General features: G+C 32.0%; 1 protein-coding gene across 3 annotated transcripts; it reads right to left on the bottom strand.

The window, feature by feature from the left end:
* Nucleotides 1-3,679: 3,679 nt before the first annotated feature.
* LOC105783246 (diacylglycerol kinase 5) lies at nt 3,680-11,917 on the bottom strand. Of its 3 annotated transcripts, XM_012608583.2 has the most exons (14): nt 11,638-11,907; nt 11,440-11,547; nt 10,772-10,978; nt 10,577-10,699; nt 10,298-10,426; nt 9,821-9,906; nt 8,950-9,073; nt 8,543-8,591; nt 7,806-7,888; nt 7,173-7,240; nt 6,671-6,745; nt 5,350-5,437; nt 5,111-5,227; nt 3,680-4,265 (listed from the first exon to the last, which is right to left on the bottom strand). In XM_012608583.2, exons 3-14 carry the CDS (start codon nt 10,967-10,969, stop codon nt 3,933-3,935), a joined length of 1,473 nt encoding a protein of 490 aa, XP_012464037.1. In that variant the 5' UTR covers nt 10,970-10,978; nt 11,440-11,547; nt 11,638-11,907; the 3' UTR covers nt 3,680-3,932. The 3 variants fall into 3 exon arrangements, with proteins under 3 accessions (XP_012464037.1, XP_012464036.1, XP_052482548.1); XM_012608582.2 differs by lacking the exon at nt 11,440-11,547 and having other exon boundaries at nt 11,638-11,917; XM_052626588.1 differs by lacking the exon at nt 11,440-11,547 and having other exon boundaries at nt 10,772-10,998.
* Between the last annotated feature and the right edge of the window lie 2,187 nt (nt 11,918-14,104).

Raw genomic sequence — 14,104 nt, 5'->3', positions numbered from 1 at the left:
GGGAGGAAAATAAGGAGACTAAAAGGAAAGAGGCAGTTACTTTTTATAGCATGTTGTTTTGGCGAATACCTCCTTCTTCTTCTTCTAACCAGCGGCTACTTTTGGTATGTTCAGCCCATAATATATGGAACAAGTTACTGTTTTTCCCTCTTCTTTTCTTCATCACTTACCTTATGCTACATTCTCCTCCTATCATTTGTAAATAAATTTCTATATCTTGTATCCCAATCAAATTTAAAATCCAACTGGATTAAATTCTTAAATGATGGATAATCTCTCCCTACATTACGTTTTTTTCATTTATAAGATTTGAAATCCTTGCTTAACTGCTCATGGTTTACACGGAATGATTCAAACTTGATCACTTAAAAGTTTAAGACACTAACCTTACCATTATAAAGCTTTTAATTGCACTTGAATTCAATAATGCATGTCATTACTTTAAAAAATTAGCTTAAAATATCTTTTAAAACATCTGTTCATTTAAAAATTTCTTATTTTGATTTATTTTACTTTTAATAATATAATTGTTTCTAATAAATATTATTTACTTTTTAAGAATTATATGTATTTAAGTGAGTGTTATGAATTTTGGTATACCAAAATAAAAATAAAAATTGAGTGAAAAAAATGTAGATATGAAATTGGGTCTTAATCAAAGGGAAAATTTGAAGAAAATGTTGTTTTTAAAAAATAATTAGGGATTTAGAGCGAATTTCTCGATATTTTAAAAAATAAGTCGATTTTGAAGAGAGAAATAGAAAACATGTCTTGCAGGAAGGTTTTCTGCTATGCTTAAGTCTCAAGTTTGATTCCTCTCCCATTTACATTTGTATTTTTTATTTCATATTATTTTAATTTTTTTTAAATTTTTTAATTAATAATTAATAAATATATTGTTTTCAAGTTCTTTAATTCATCTTTTTAATTAATAACTCTTTTATTTATATAAATAAAATAATAAATATGTAATTATATAATGAAATTATATATATTTTTTATATTTATCATTTGTGTTATATATTTCTGTTTCTCTCTTCAAAATCGATCTGTTTTTGTATCGAAAAAGTTAACTTATTTCCCTATTATCTTTCAAAATCGACATACACTGCTAATTAACCCCTTAATGGAAAGCTCCTAGTGTCCTTCAAGTTAGGTTTCCAGCGGGCCTTAGTAATGGATGGGATGAAAGCGATAATTTAAACTAAACCTTTGCAGAATTTCATCAAACGCATCGACACTCCTTAACATACAATTATTATTTGTACAAGAGAGGCAGAAACCTAGCTATACAGGCAAGCCAACTTTTACAACATGGAACATATATTTGTACAAACTAAAGAAAAAAGAAAGATACTATACGTACAAATACTCTGTCGACTGTTAGACAGCTTTAGAAGAAGTGAAGGCACTCAAAGAGTCAAAGTCAAAGGTTAAGGACATTGAATCAGTTGATGAACATATTTGGTTGAGATTAATTAGGAGTTGGGACCCCAGCAGCTCAAGTACATGACAGTCCTGAGGGAATCCTCAGCCTGTTTAAGCTTGCTGTCATTACTGCTTTTACCAGATTTATCAGTACTCATTGGATCAAAGCATCCAGAAATGCCTTTTACTGGCTTTGAACAACATCCCATACCCGACTCAGTTTTTGGAGCTTGGTCTTTGGTGCTTGTGTTCCTCAAGCTCATCTCTGCCTACCTTTCTATACTTGTCTCTTGTGTGTAATCAAGGGAGTGGGAGAGAGAAAAGAAAGAAAGAAAGAAAGAAAGAGAATTGTGGAGAAAATTACAAGAGAGAGATGACTGGAAATCATGTATATATAATGACCACCTTGGGACCAATACCTGTTTTAAATTGGTGGTAGGAAAAGAAAATTGTTTATTGGAGATGGTTTCCACTTGACATGTATGATGGATACATAAATAGATTAATCCATTGGGGATCTAATTCATCTGATTAATCCACCTGGCGAAATCCATTCCATCTAAATTTAATATTGTGTAGTAGAGTTGAATTTCATTCCACCTCACCTCTGCTTCATGATCTTTTCTACCAATGGATTTATTACCTAAAAAAGCATCAATTGGGTTGTATTTTATTGTCTCTAACCTGTTATTTAACCTTTGTATCTCAACTGTGTTACAGAGTAGAAGTGAGTGGCAAATGCAACACTGCCAGGTATCTAGTTACTAATGCATGTTAGTGGGCTAGATTCCATTAGAGGAAAGACTGACATGAATAAAGTTAAAAATCAATCCCTATATCCCATCTCAATCTTTATGGAAACTATTATATATGGCAATACCTACATTTCCCCCCTTTCTTCCGTATTCTTTCTGGGGGTTCTACTTTACTAATAAAAATAACTTTAAAAATATTGCAGCTTGAGGAAGATGCTGAGCACGTTCCTTCCTTCCTTAGGCATTGGAGCACAAGGCATATATGCACGTGAGTTGATGAATACCCTGGACACGTTCATCACTCAACACTCACGGGATAAGACTGACACATAACACTCCACTGCCACTTGCAATTTAGTTTTTCTTTACTACTTTGAATCAAAGACTGAACTAAAGATAGTAGTTGATATTTAAGTGACATTTGAGGCAAATCCTAGTTTTGAAGCTATCTTTGTTAAGTTGGTGCTAAATTAGTGCCTTCTTTATACAAGAAAAGAGTTATTCTCCGAAACCTAATGCACTGCTCGGTCTGCAGTTTGTATTAAATTGAAGTCCAGAATCAGTTGAGTATTGATCCATTGATATGATTAATGATTAAAAATCAAGTGAACAGAAACTACAATTGTATTACAAAGTTCATGGTTAGATTAATTAAATATAACTTGTAAAACTGTAACAGTAATGTAGTGTTAAATCCCTTCATATTACTCTTCCAGATGTAGCAATTAATATTCATCCACTGGTTTGCGACCTCGCTTTTGAATCTCGATTAATTGAGTCTCCTGTCTCAGGTATTATTTCGAGACCTTCTGTTTATGAGTATCTTCAAACATGACTTATTGTTATCGATTCAATGATCTTTATAGGACGTGGTTAGCGAGAATTAATTATTGATGCTAGATTAACCGGTAAAACAACAATAGCCATGGATATGATTCTCAATTAATAAGGGCAAAATGTAATATTTGTTTATGTAGCTATTAGTCAAAAAACATCTTCCGTGGCTCAAGTAGTGACCACTTTCCAATAATGGGGAGTGATGGAGTACACCATTGGATAGCCAAAACAGTGGATTCTCAAGCTACATTATCATACCTTGCTCCTTAAACAGGAATTGTTTTGGCTAAATAATTTATGCATCTGGACGGCACACCTTAATCATTTATGATGATATTTTCAAGCAAGCACAAGCTTATTATCTAATGTCTCTTCTATTACGAAGACCACCAAGTAGTGAAGTCTATCCAAGAGATGTTAACTCAAGAACATTAATTTTATTTTATTGTTTTTGATTTCTTAAAGAAAATCTAAAGGATTCTATAAACTTAGGAGGTTCAACTTCAAAGCAATTGGTATATTCTATTAATGTATGAATCCTCTCATTCATTTGCTTCAAGCTTTTTAGGGTTTTAAAAGATTCAGATTGATTTCAAATACCCAAATAGGAGGTAGCTGCTGCAATGCTTTCAAGTTCCAAAAAAAAAAGATACACCGAGTAACAGTAATAAAAACAAAAATAGGGGATTCGTAATGCTGACGGAGTGCAAGTTACAACCAAATTACCAAAGCAAAATCAAATTATTGGGAAGCTAATGGAGTCATTAAGATGGGATCATTTGGTTTCTGGTTTAAAAAGCGGCAATTTAACTATTGAGTTATAACCTTTTACAGCAATATTTAAACCAAATGAACCCCAAACATTATTACAGTGAATAAGTAATGAACACAAGAAATGGAATTATCAGATGTTTAACTAAGTTGAGAAATATCAATCTCATCTGGGATTCTGAACGTGTCTGCTGCACCAAATTTCCTGAACTCTGGCTCAGCTCTAGAGTCATCTTCATCACTAAAATCATCATCTTCTTCACCATTATGATGACTAGTTGATGAGGAAACATCGTTCACACTTTTCGATCGGCAATTTTGGGTTGCGAGCATGTTGACTTGTCCAAGGTGGGAAATTTCAACTACAACTGCGTCATCATCTTTTGGCAGTGGTTGCTTCCACGGCTCCCCATCGATCCTCATATATGTATGGTCAGCAGCACCTTTGTGAAACTCAAAGCGGATTCGGTGTGCCTATTTTCCATGACAAAAACAAATCAACCACTACCAAACGACTGTATATGGAACTGAACACTGAAAGAGATCAATACCAATAAAAACAAGGCATAATGACTTTTTTGACCCCCAACTTTACAAAATAAAAAAAGCTTTTTATTTAATTTTTCACCTTTTTAATTCTTTAACTTGCATGTTTGGTTAAATCACCCCCAAAATGAATAGGAAAGTTAACAATTGTTAACTTGGCCGATGTGGCATGCATGTGGATTGCCATGTGAATGACATGTCAACATTTAATTAATTTTTTAAAATTAAAAAAATATTTTTTAATAATTTTAATGATATTTAATTTTAACAATATTTTTACTACTTTTTTTTATTTTAAAAAATTAATTAAATGCTGACATGTCATCCACATGGCAATCCACGAGTATACCATATTAGCAAAGTTAAAAAACATAAACTTTTCTATCCATTTTGGGGTGATTTGACAAAAAATGTAAGTTTAAGGGCTAAAAAAGATAAAATTAACTAAAGAACTAAAATGATTTTTTTTTGTAAAATTGGAGGTCCAAATTAATAATTATGCCTAAAAACAAATATGACCATGTGAGCACGCACACAAAAAGTTTTGTTTTGATCAATTTAACTATACTAATTTTATGGTCCTCTTAACTTTTTTACACACATCTAGGTCCTTGTAACAATGCAAGGAAATAAGAAAAGAAGCAAAATCATTGGTTTGAAAAATTCTCTCATAAAGTTTTAAAATAGTTTGGGGGAGAGAGAATTGAACTAGGGATGTCCAATCTGAACAGGGTTTGACTACTGAAATATGCCTGCCTTCTTTAATTATTTACCTGTGCCAGGCGAGTTCCATGTCCCTTTGGAGCCAGCAACACGAGCCCATGCCATGCATCTCTAAAACCAACAACTTCCAGAAGGCCATCATCTACATACGGTGCAGTCAAGTCTCTCTGTAAATTCATGGGAAAAAAACCATCTATCAGGTTCTTACAAGCAAAGTTGGTTGATAATCTTAACAAAAAGGCAAACCAAATGTCATATATCAACCAAATCATCAAAAACAGGAACTAACTTCATTCTTTTTTCTGCCACTTGGTGTTCCCCAAGGATTTAGACCACCAGAAAAGCTGGGCAAGTTGAGGCATATGATCGACCTTATGCTGTTTAAATTCAGGAGGCATAAGAGAAAGATATTAGAAGCACTGTTAGGTAACTATGGGAGAAATATTAGGAAATTAAGCAGAAAAATCTGAAATAAGCACTAGACAATGATTTTATTTAACAGAAAGCTCTATAACTACATTTTCATTGTTAAAATGCAAAGCATGAATCGTCTAATTAAGAAAAATAGTGCATGAAACTTGAGAAGATGAAAAGAAGAGGCATTTTTATTGCCCAAAAACCACGAGAAACACATTTTATGTTTCGACAACGTTGTTAAGCTTTACAACAAGATGTGGGATCAGAAGCTCTATAACATAGCATGACCAATTTTTGCAAATATCTAAGAAAATTTGTCATGAATAGTGGGTTACCAGTTTTCTCTGTCTACCCAGAGAACTATTGGGTCTTCTACTTTCTTTTATTCAGGTTAGTAATCTCTTTTATACTTCTTCGCTTATTCTATTTATTAATGAATTTCTTACACAAAAGCATTAAACCAAACGCCAATGTAAAATATATTAGACTCAGTAACCCAACTATCAAGTAAATTGGCATGTTCTACCAGTCACTTCCGCAGTGGTCGAATCATGCAGATTTTGAACTTTTCAGCCAACTTAAAATTGTTTTGTCAAGTTTGTTAGGCATCTTAGTGTTGGCTTTAGTCTCAAGACATAAAGGACCTTGCCTCGAGACACAATTGTGTCACAAGGCATGTTAACTTCAAAGCTAAAAATCCCAAAATTATTTATGACCTGTCTCGAGACATAAATTTGACATTTGAGTTTGGATTTGAGTCCTAACTCTGAAATTAACCCATATAACCCACATAAAATGAAATCAATGAGCGTATAAATGCATGCATATGAATTATTTTGAAGCTTGAATTGAATGTATTTGTGTTATAGTAGCTTAAGTTGCTTCAGCGAAGTAATGTGACATCACATACTCGGGTCCGGTGACTGGGTCGGGTATGGAGTGTTACATTTAGTTGATACCTTTTCCAAGTATTGTAACATATAAAATGAATTACCATTTAGGCAGCAAAAAGACTCCTATAATTGAATATGTAAGCAATGCTTTTACTCATCATTTGAACCCTATTGCTATACTTTTCCTCTACATTATGTCACAATCGAGATTTCTGGTATGACCGGATCATTTTCTTTCACATATGACAACTATGAATGGTTTATAGCCAGCAAAGCTGCTTTAGACAAAATGAAAGTTACCTCTGTGGTATGTGGAGGTCCTGCCATTGACCGTGTTTCTTCATGATTTTCACTTTTGCAAGCTGGGCAACATTCCTGTAGTTTAAGATCATATAAAACTTTCAATTTACTAAGAAAAGAGGGGAAATTTATCTGGCCAGAGGCGCTCTATAGTATCCAGCCAACTATTAGGACCTAGAGTACTAAAAGATATTTCTGTATGCATGCCATTATTTATTTCAAATGAAAGGCTAAAATGCAATTTTAACACAGAAGGTGGTAGTACAAATGTACAATATGGAACAAATCAGACTTTTCACATTATAAACTCTTCCACCTTCCCCTTTCCTAGTTTTTCTTTTGAATTTATTTTTTATTTTCCGTCATCAAGAATTCATTAGAGAAAAATTGTCAATCTTTGATTAAAGGAAAATGCATGAAACCTGAATGTGAACCTGATCTTTCGTTTGAATAGAAAACTTTAACTATTACACATAAAGATAAAAAAGGCAACCAAGCTCACTTTGAAGAAGGATGAAAAACAGAAGCAGCAAACCACCCCTGGGTACAGCCAAGCTTTGCATAAGTGCTCTGTTGGAAAGAAGGTAAGGGAACATAAAAAATTCAGTAACTGGAATATCTTTCTGAGGGAGAAGCAGCATCAGAGACATGCAAGATCCTGGTAACATATACATATTCCTTTTACTGAACAGTAGCTCAATGCCTAGCAGTTAACCATCTCAGTATGCATAGCAGATCAATGCCAAACCAGTAATGTGCATTAGTTTCTCAACAAACCAATGCCCTAATGATGTAATTAATTTTTAATTCAACAGCATATTCTAGCATGCAGATATCATCAAACTGTTATCCAATGAAATTTGTCACGCACTTTACAAGACCACCAAATTTATCCAGTGTCATGTATGGTTTCTAGTTCCTTCAATTTTTTAGAGATATTACGAATTTTAAAATACTTAATAACCAGTTCTAAGTTACAAATTGTAACATAACTAACTCTAGAAAAAGATTGTCCTCAAAGCTGAAACATAAGCTAGCAGTAAACATGTAACATTATTAAAAAGGAAAGTCTAATGATCTGACAAGCGTCTATGCATAATCAAACAAAGCAGTTGACATTATGACAGAATCATACCTGATTAACCAACTGGTTTTTAAATTTTTCAGGATGCAACTTCCGCTCTGAGTGAAAAGCATAAGATACTTGAGCATCCATTCCTGTAGGCAACATTACAATGCTATTAATGAGGTTAACCAATAGTCAATTTGTCATGTTAAAACAAAGATGAGTACACCAGATAACTAGAGGGTGAGGGTAAAGGAATCTGTTCTTTTATGTTGAATCGTACAATAGTAATCCAGGTGTCAACTAGCTTAGCAGGTAAAGTCTTTTGGTTGTTGTACAGGACCAGTGATCTAATCCTGCCTTTCACTTACAGGAAAAGAGAGGGTAAGTTTCCCTTGTTTAGCCTAAAAGGTGGCTGCAAAAGAGGGGGGGGGGGGGGGGAGGATACTGTATGGTAGAACACACCTATTTGCTCCCACTCTTCATTTTTCATGAAACACCCATGTCCGACACGAAAGTCCAATGCATATAAAGACATACAAGGAAACCTTAAATTTGTCAAAGTTTTTCTTCAATCGTATCTTTGACAATATCATATATTCTTTACTGGATTGTTCAAATTCCATTAGGCAACAGAAAGTAAAAAAAAAAAAAAAGGAAAAGAAAGTTAATTTATGATAGCAGAATGTATAATCAATTGTACATTAAAGTATCAATATGGAAACATGTGTACTGCATCCACAGTCATAAATAGCACACTCTGTAAGAAGATTGATAGCTTTATTTTAGCAACATAAAATACTTACCCATGCTGAAGTAATTCCAGAATCCCCCACGAAATGTATGGTAACCTTCCTGAGGATCAATACTTTCCATGTAAGGATGCAATACGATACAAAATATGTTATGCTTCTTTATACCTATTGCATTTCTTTTATAAAACTTGAGGATTAGGTAAAAAATGATAACTGGAACTGGAAGTTAGACCAAAGGTGCCAGGAAGAGTTATGTGCTAAAATATTCAATGGTATAAAGAGAAAAGGGAATTTATCGTTTCCAAAAAAGGCATTTGAAATCAGAAAAGGTATTTAACGTTTTCACGGCAAGTTAGAAAGTTTAAAAAATATACAAATACTTGATAGCAAAGAAACATACACTTAATGAAAAGAAATGATCTTAAGAAGACAAAGGAGGTAATGGTAGAATGTCTCACCATGTTCAGTTCATCTGTTGAAGAGACTCGACCAAATGCATGTAAAGAATGTGGTAGTTCCAGAGGTGGAATAGGATCACATGGACCTTCCTTTGGAGCTCTCATCCTCATGAGAATATGCCAACTGAACCACAAAAAGGCATATATCAGTAAGACAGAACTATGCTGCAGTTCCTTATGTTAGTAAACCCCATAATTTAATTGAAAAAATCATTTCAATGTATGTTGGAAGGAGAAGATCTTTACAAATAAGTATTGTCATCCATATAGAGACGTACAACTGATAAGAATCAAATAATGCAGTTATGTAGTTTTAAATTTGGCTTTGATATTTAAGGAGAACAGGATGCGAAAATGCTTCTAAAGTTTTGGCCTCTCTAAAAGAGATTATAGAGAAAATGGTGTAAGGAATCAAAAGAGAGGAAAAAGAATGTTCTCTTGATGATGTAGTTAAATAGGAATGAACTCTGTTTTTAGATCTTACACCTGTCCCAGAAGATTTCTTTTGTCAAAAAAGTCCATTTAATTTTTTGGTTCCCAGAACTAATTCCATTAAGAAGTTACACCAGAAGGGTTGACCATTAATAGTTAATGATTCTTCCCTACTGCATACTTCTTAGCACATTAGTACTGCAGAGGATTGATAGATGTGTTCTTCTGGTAAACATTTACACAATAACCACCTAGAGGTGGAGTATATTGTATAACTAAAGGTTAGAAGAGGCAAAGTCCTAATTCATTGAAATTGGATATTCAAAATACAATGCCAAATCAGGGAGTTCCTCAGTCTACAAGTACACCTCAAGAATGTGTGTGCAAGTGTGTGAGAGAGAGAGAGAAAGAGAGGAGTTATGAGTTATGACACCATTACTTGTCTATTTTCATTTCCTTTGCTTTCATTACTTGTTCCAAGAATGACAGCACAGAATTCCGATCAGTCCCAGGATTCTTCTTTCCCTGTAGAAAGCAGTGGAACAAATACTCAATAGCTCGTAAAATTTGAAGGAGATTATTCATGATATAGAGATTTCTAGCAGATTCATGTTGCCTACTATAGCGTCAATCAATAATTGCAAGAATTTTCAGCTAACATTACAAATTTACTGAAAGGGAGGGCTCTAATTATTTGTTTGACTAAGTGTATAAACTTAGTTCAGCTCACACACAAGAAATGAAACTGAGATGGATACGCCAAATATTACCAAGCCAATTAAAAGTACGTTCTGAGCAAAAAAAGGAATTGACAGCGTGACCAATAGTTCATTGCTCTAATTAATAAAACATATCTTGATAGTTGAACTCTCATCCTATCACTTGATTTTACACCTAAAAGCAAGTAAATTCTCACCCAGCCAAATGAAAAAGGCAGATTGTTTCCGGTACCCAGAGGAACTGTAGCAATTGGAGGTGGATGTGGCAATTTAAGATCACAAACAACCCCCAGAAGCCAGCCAGCTGTCCCATCACCACCAGCAACCTAAATATCAATCTAGATGTAAGGAATAAATAACAAAATAAAATAACAATATTTGAATTAAAAATAGCTGCAGTGATGGTCGCTGTTATTTATAGCCGCCTGAAAAAAAATATAGACCTGTAAGATTTTACAGTATCAGGCTCGACTTACAATTATTCTTAATCTCTCATGAATCTTCGTGGCAAATTCATCTTTTTCTTGTTTCAGCTTTTCTAGTCTGGTGTAAACTCTGCGAAGCACCTTATCAGGGGCCTCTTCCCCCACATCGAAAATCTGAAATTAATCACACTAAGATTAGACATAAATCAAATATTTCCAACATGCATTCTGAAAGAGTAATGGTACCTGATGCTCATTGAGGACACTTCTATATGTATTAAGAAGATCACCACCCAATTGACCACCACTTTTGGAGTTGATAAACACAAGCACTGGAAACTCAGGTACATCACGAAGATCAGAAAATTTTGTTTCATCATTAAATATATACGCAGGAATGTAGAATTCCTTCAAAAAGTCAGAGTCCGACTTAGATTCTGCCATTGTTGCCAACTGTATTATGAAAATGACCACTGATCATCAAAACCAAGGTACCACAGAAAATTACCGCGGATAAAAACAAATATTTGAAAAACATAATATACAAGAACTTTAAAAGTAGACCAAGATGAACCAAGAAAAAGATTGATTATAAGTAATAGAGCTATAAAGTTTCTTATGTTAAGTCCCTGCAGTAATTATTTCCAGCAGCTCATTCACTCAACAATAACAACAACAAAGCGATTTATAATACCATATCGGCTTACTTGTAAATTATACCACGAGCAATTTATCCATAACAAAAGGATAAGAAGAAAAAAAAAGGGTTCAAAACAGAAAGAAAAGTCAACTCGCTTTAGATCATCATTCAAAACAGTAAAAGGATTTACGTTATGATATATGATTCGGATTCAGGCATTTTAACAAACACATGAAACGTAAAACAACAAAGATTCAAGGAAAATGAACTCAACCGAATTTGGTTACTGTTGAACTGAAGCTTAGAAAGGCTTTCTCCCAGTTGCAGAATTGAGAATTACAACACCAAACAAAGAGTGAAAAGATAGATTCGATAAGCTTTGCTGAATTTGAAACAAGGAAATGAGGAGAGATCGGTGTGATTAGAAGCTGAATTTTGATTGAGAGAAGAAGAAGCGAGATTTATGGGTTACCTGGAAAATGAATCAGCAGAGATCTGATTTCGTAGCGTACTTCCTTTCTTAATCTAAAGTGTAGACAAATGCGAAGAACAGTGGACGTTAAGGAAACGGAAGGAAATTTCAAGGGATCTTCAAGATTTGGAAGGGCTAAGCGTTAAAACGTGTGGTGGAGGGAAAGTAAAAAGGAAATGAATCTTCTTCTGTCGTTGCCAAGCAGCCCCTATGATTCTTCGTTGAAGTAAAAACTTCGATAACCCATGCCGACGACAGATTGCACTTGGCAAAAATTTTTTGGTAGGGTCTACCATGCTTGATCCAATGATTCCCTTTTAGAAAAATACTTTCCCTTTTAGCATCATTTTCTATTTAGTCCTAATGATTAATTTGGTTTTTAACCATTATATCTTCTTCTTCTTTTAATTTAACTCTCAATTGCTTAAAAATGGTGGAATTTAATCTTCAATTTTTCAAAAAAATTATTAGGTTAAATTTTTAAATATGAAAATTCAGGTATACTTTATATTAATGTTTTTGAATTTTTATATACTTTTCAAATTATTAATTTTTATAATTTTTAAATTATTTATTGGCATTAAATATTAATAAAAATAATACCATATCAGTATGAAGTACATGTAAACATGCTAATATCATTAAAAATTAATACTTTGTCAATATTTCTGTAAATAAAATGATTTGACTTTTTTAAAGTTAATGACTAAATTTAACTAAAAAATAAGGGTTAAATTAACAAAAATGTAAATGTTAAAAGATATATTTGTTTTCAAACAAGCTTTTAAATTATGAAAAACATAAAATATCCACACATAATAATTCAATCATGTTGCTTGTTAAGGGGGAATTAGCTCTTTTATTGGTAGTGTTTTTATCCACTAAGACCTTTTAAAGGCTTGGCTTCAAATCTCATCAAGGTCAAAATGATAAAATATTTTCTTAATGGGTCTTAGGCTCTCCCGATAAATTTTATGAACCCTTTTGGGCTCTTCTTGGAGGAGACAAAATTTTAGGACTAAAATCGAATATAAATACCCTGAAAACAATATCTCAACTGTTTAAAGCCCGAATCAACATCTTAAAGAACAACACTTCAAAACTTCTGATAAAAAAGTGGACACTAACCGTAGTTTGAAATCTATATGTATAAATATATATATATATATATTGTTCTTTTACTTATTTTACATTCTTTAAAAAAAAAACTCTTCATGCCTTACATCTATAATTACTTATAGTTCATCCCCAACTCTTAAATAGGAGGACAATACGTTTCAATGTATTCAAATCCATAACCTCTTGCACCGATAATAATACCAATACTAATCGAACTAAAAGTCAATCGAAAATTATAAAAACATTATTACTACTGAGTAGTTTTTTAAATTACTATGGATGCATTATACTTTCGAATAATAATTATAATGTCTAAAAATAATAAAATATTTCAGAATCCATTATATTTTAGTAAATAGAGATATTTTGAGTCATTTAAATAAAATATAATAAAATATAATCGTAAAAGGTTTTTTAAAGGTAAATTTAAAAGTTAAATAATGAAAATATTTTAAGTAAATTATAAAGTGTGAGAATTTGATATATATATATATATATTTTTTTTTTTAATTTTACAAACAATTTTAAAAAGTGATATTTATTTTTTAATATTTTACTATTGTACCAAATAATTTCTCTATTATAAATTATATTATTACATTACAATCAATTGTTTTTAACAAACATTTTAATTAAAGGAAGTTATTTGGTATACTGTTATTATTAGTGTATTAGGGATTGACAAGTGTCTTATAGAAGTATAATAAAATATTAAAAAAACACATTGTATTATTTTTACAGTTGCTTGTAAAATAAAAAAGTACACTACTATACTAAATACAAACCCTTTAATTAATTGTTTTTATTGTTATTTAATGTCAAATAAATTCATTATGCGCAATTATTTATGTTTTGGTGGTTACAGTTTTCCATTATGCATATATATCGTTTTTTTATAGTAATTTCTTTTCGTGCTTTTCTTAAAAAATTAAAGAAAAATGTTCAAAATTTAACTATTTTTAAAATATTAATTCGTATCAGTTAAATTATTTTGATAGTTATGTTATAATTTTAGTTAGTATATAAAATATTTTAATGTCCATCCTTTTAGAATACATAGGGATATTTAATTGAAAAATAAATCATATTTTGTAATTATTTATGTAAATGCTTATTACTTAGCTTTAGAATTAATGAAAAAATAATTAAGTCATAAAAGGAATTTAGTTATTAAAAAAAATCACATATTCCTAATATATAAATAAAGGCAAGAAATAACTCTAAAAATAAATTTGAATAAATAGAGTATCAAATACAAAAACTTGCATTTCCTTAAACAACCCTAATCATCCTCACCCTTCCTTCTTTTACAAACACCGCAATTAAGCAAATTATTGAGTCATAATTC

The sequence above is a fragment of the Gossypium raimondii genome, chromosome 13, assembly GCF_025698545.1.
Source record: "Gossypium raimondii isolate GPD5lz chromosome 13, ASM2569854v1, whole genome shotgun sequence".
Classification (NCBI taxonomy): domain Eukaryota; kingdom Viridiplantae; phylum Streptophyta; class Magnoliopsida; order Malvales; family Malvaceae; genus Gossypium; species Gossypium raimondii.
The sequence above is the reverse complement of the archived record's forward strand: the minus strand, read 5'-3'. Positions and strand labels throughout refer to the sequence as shown.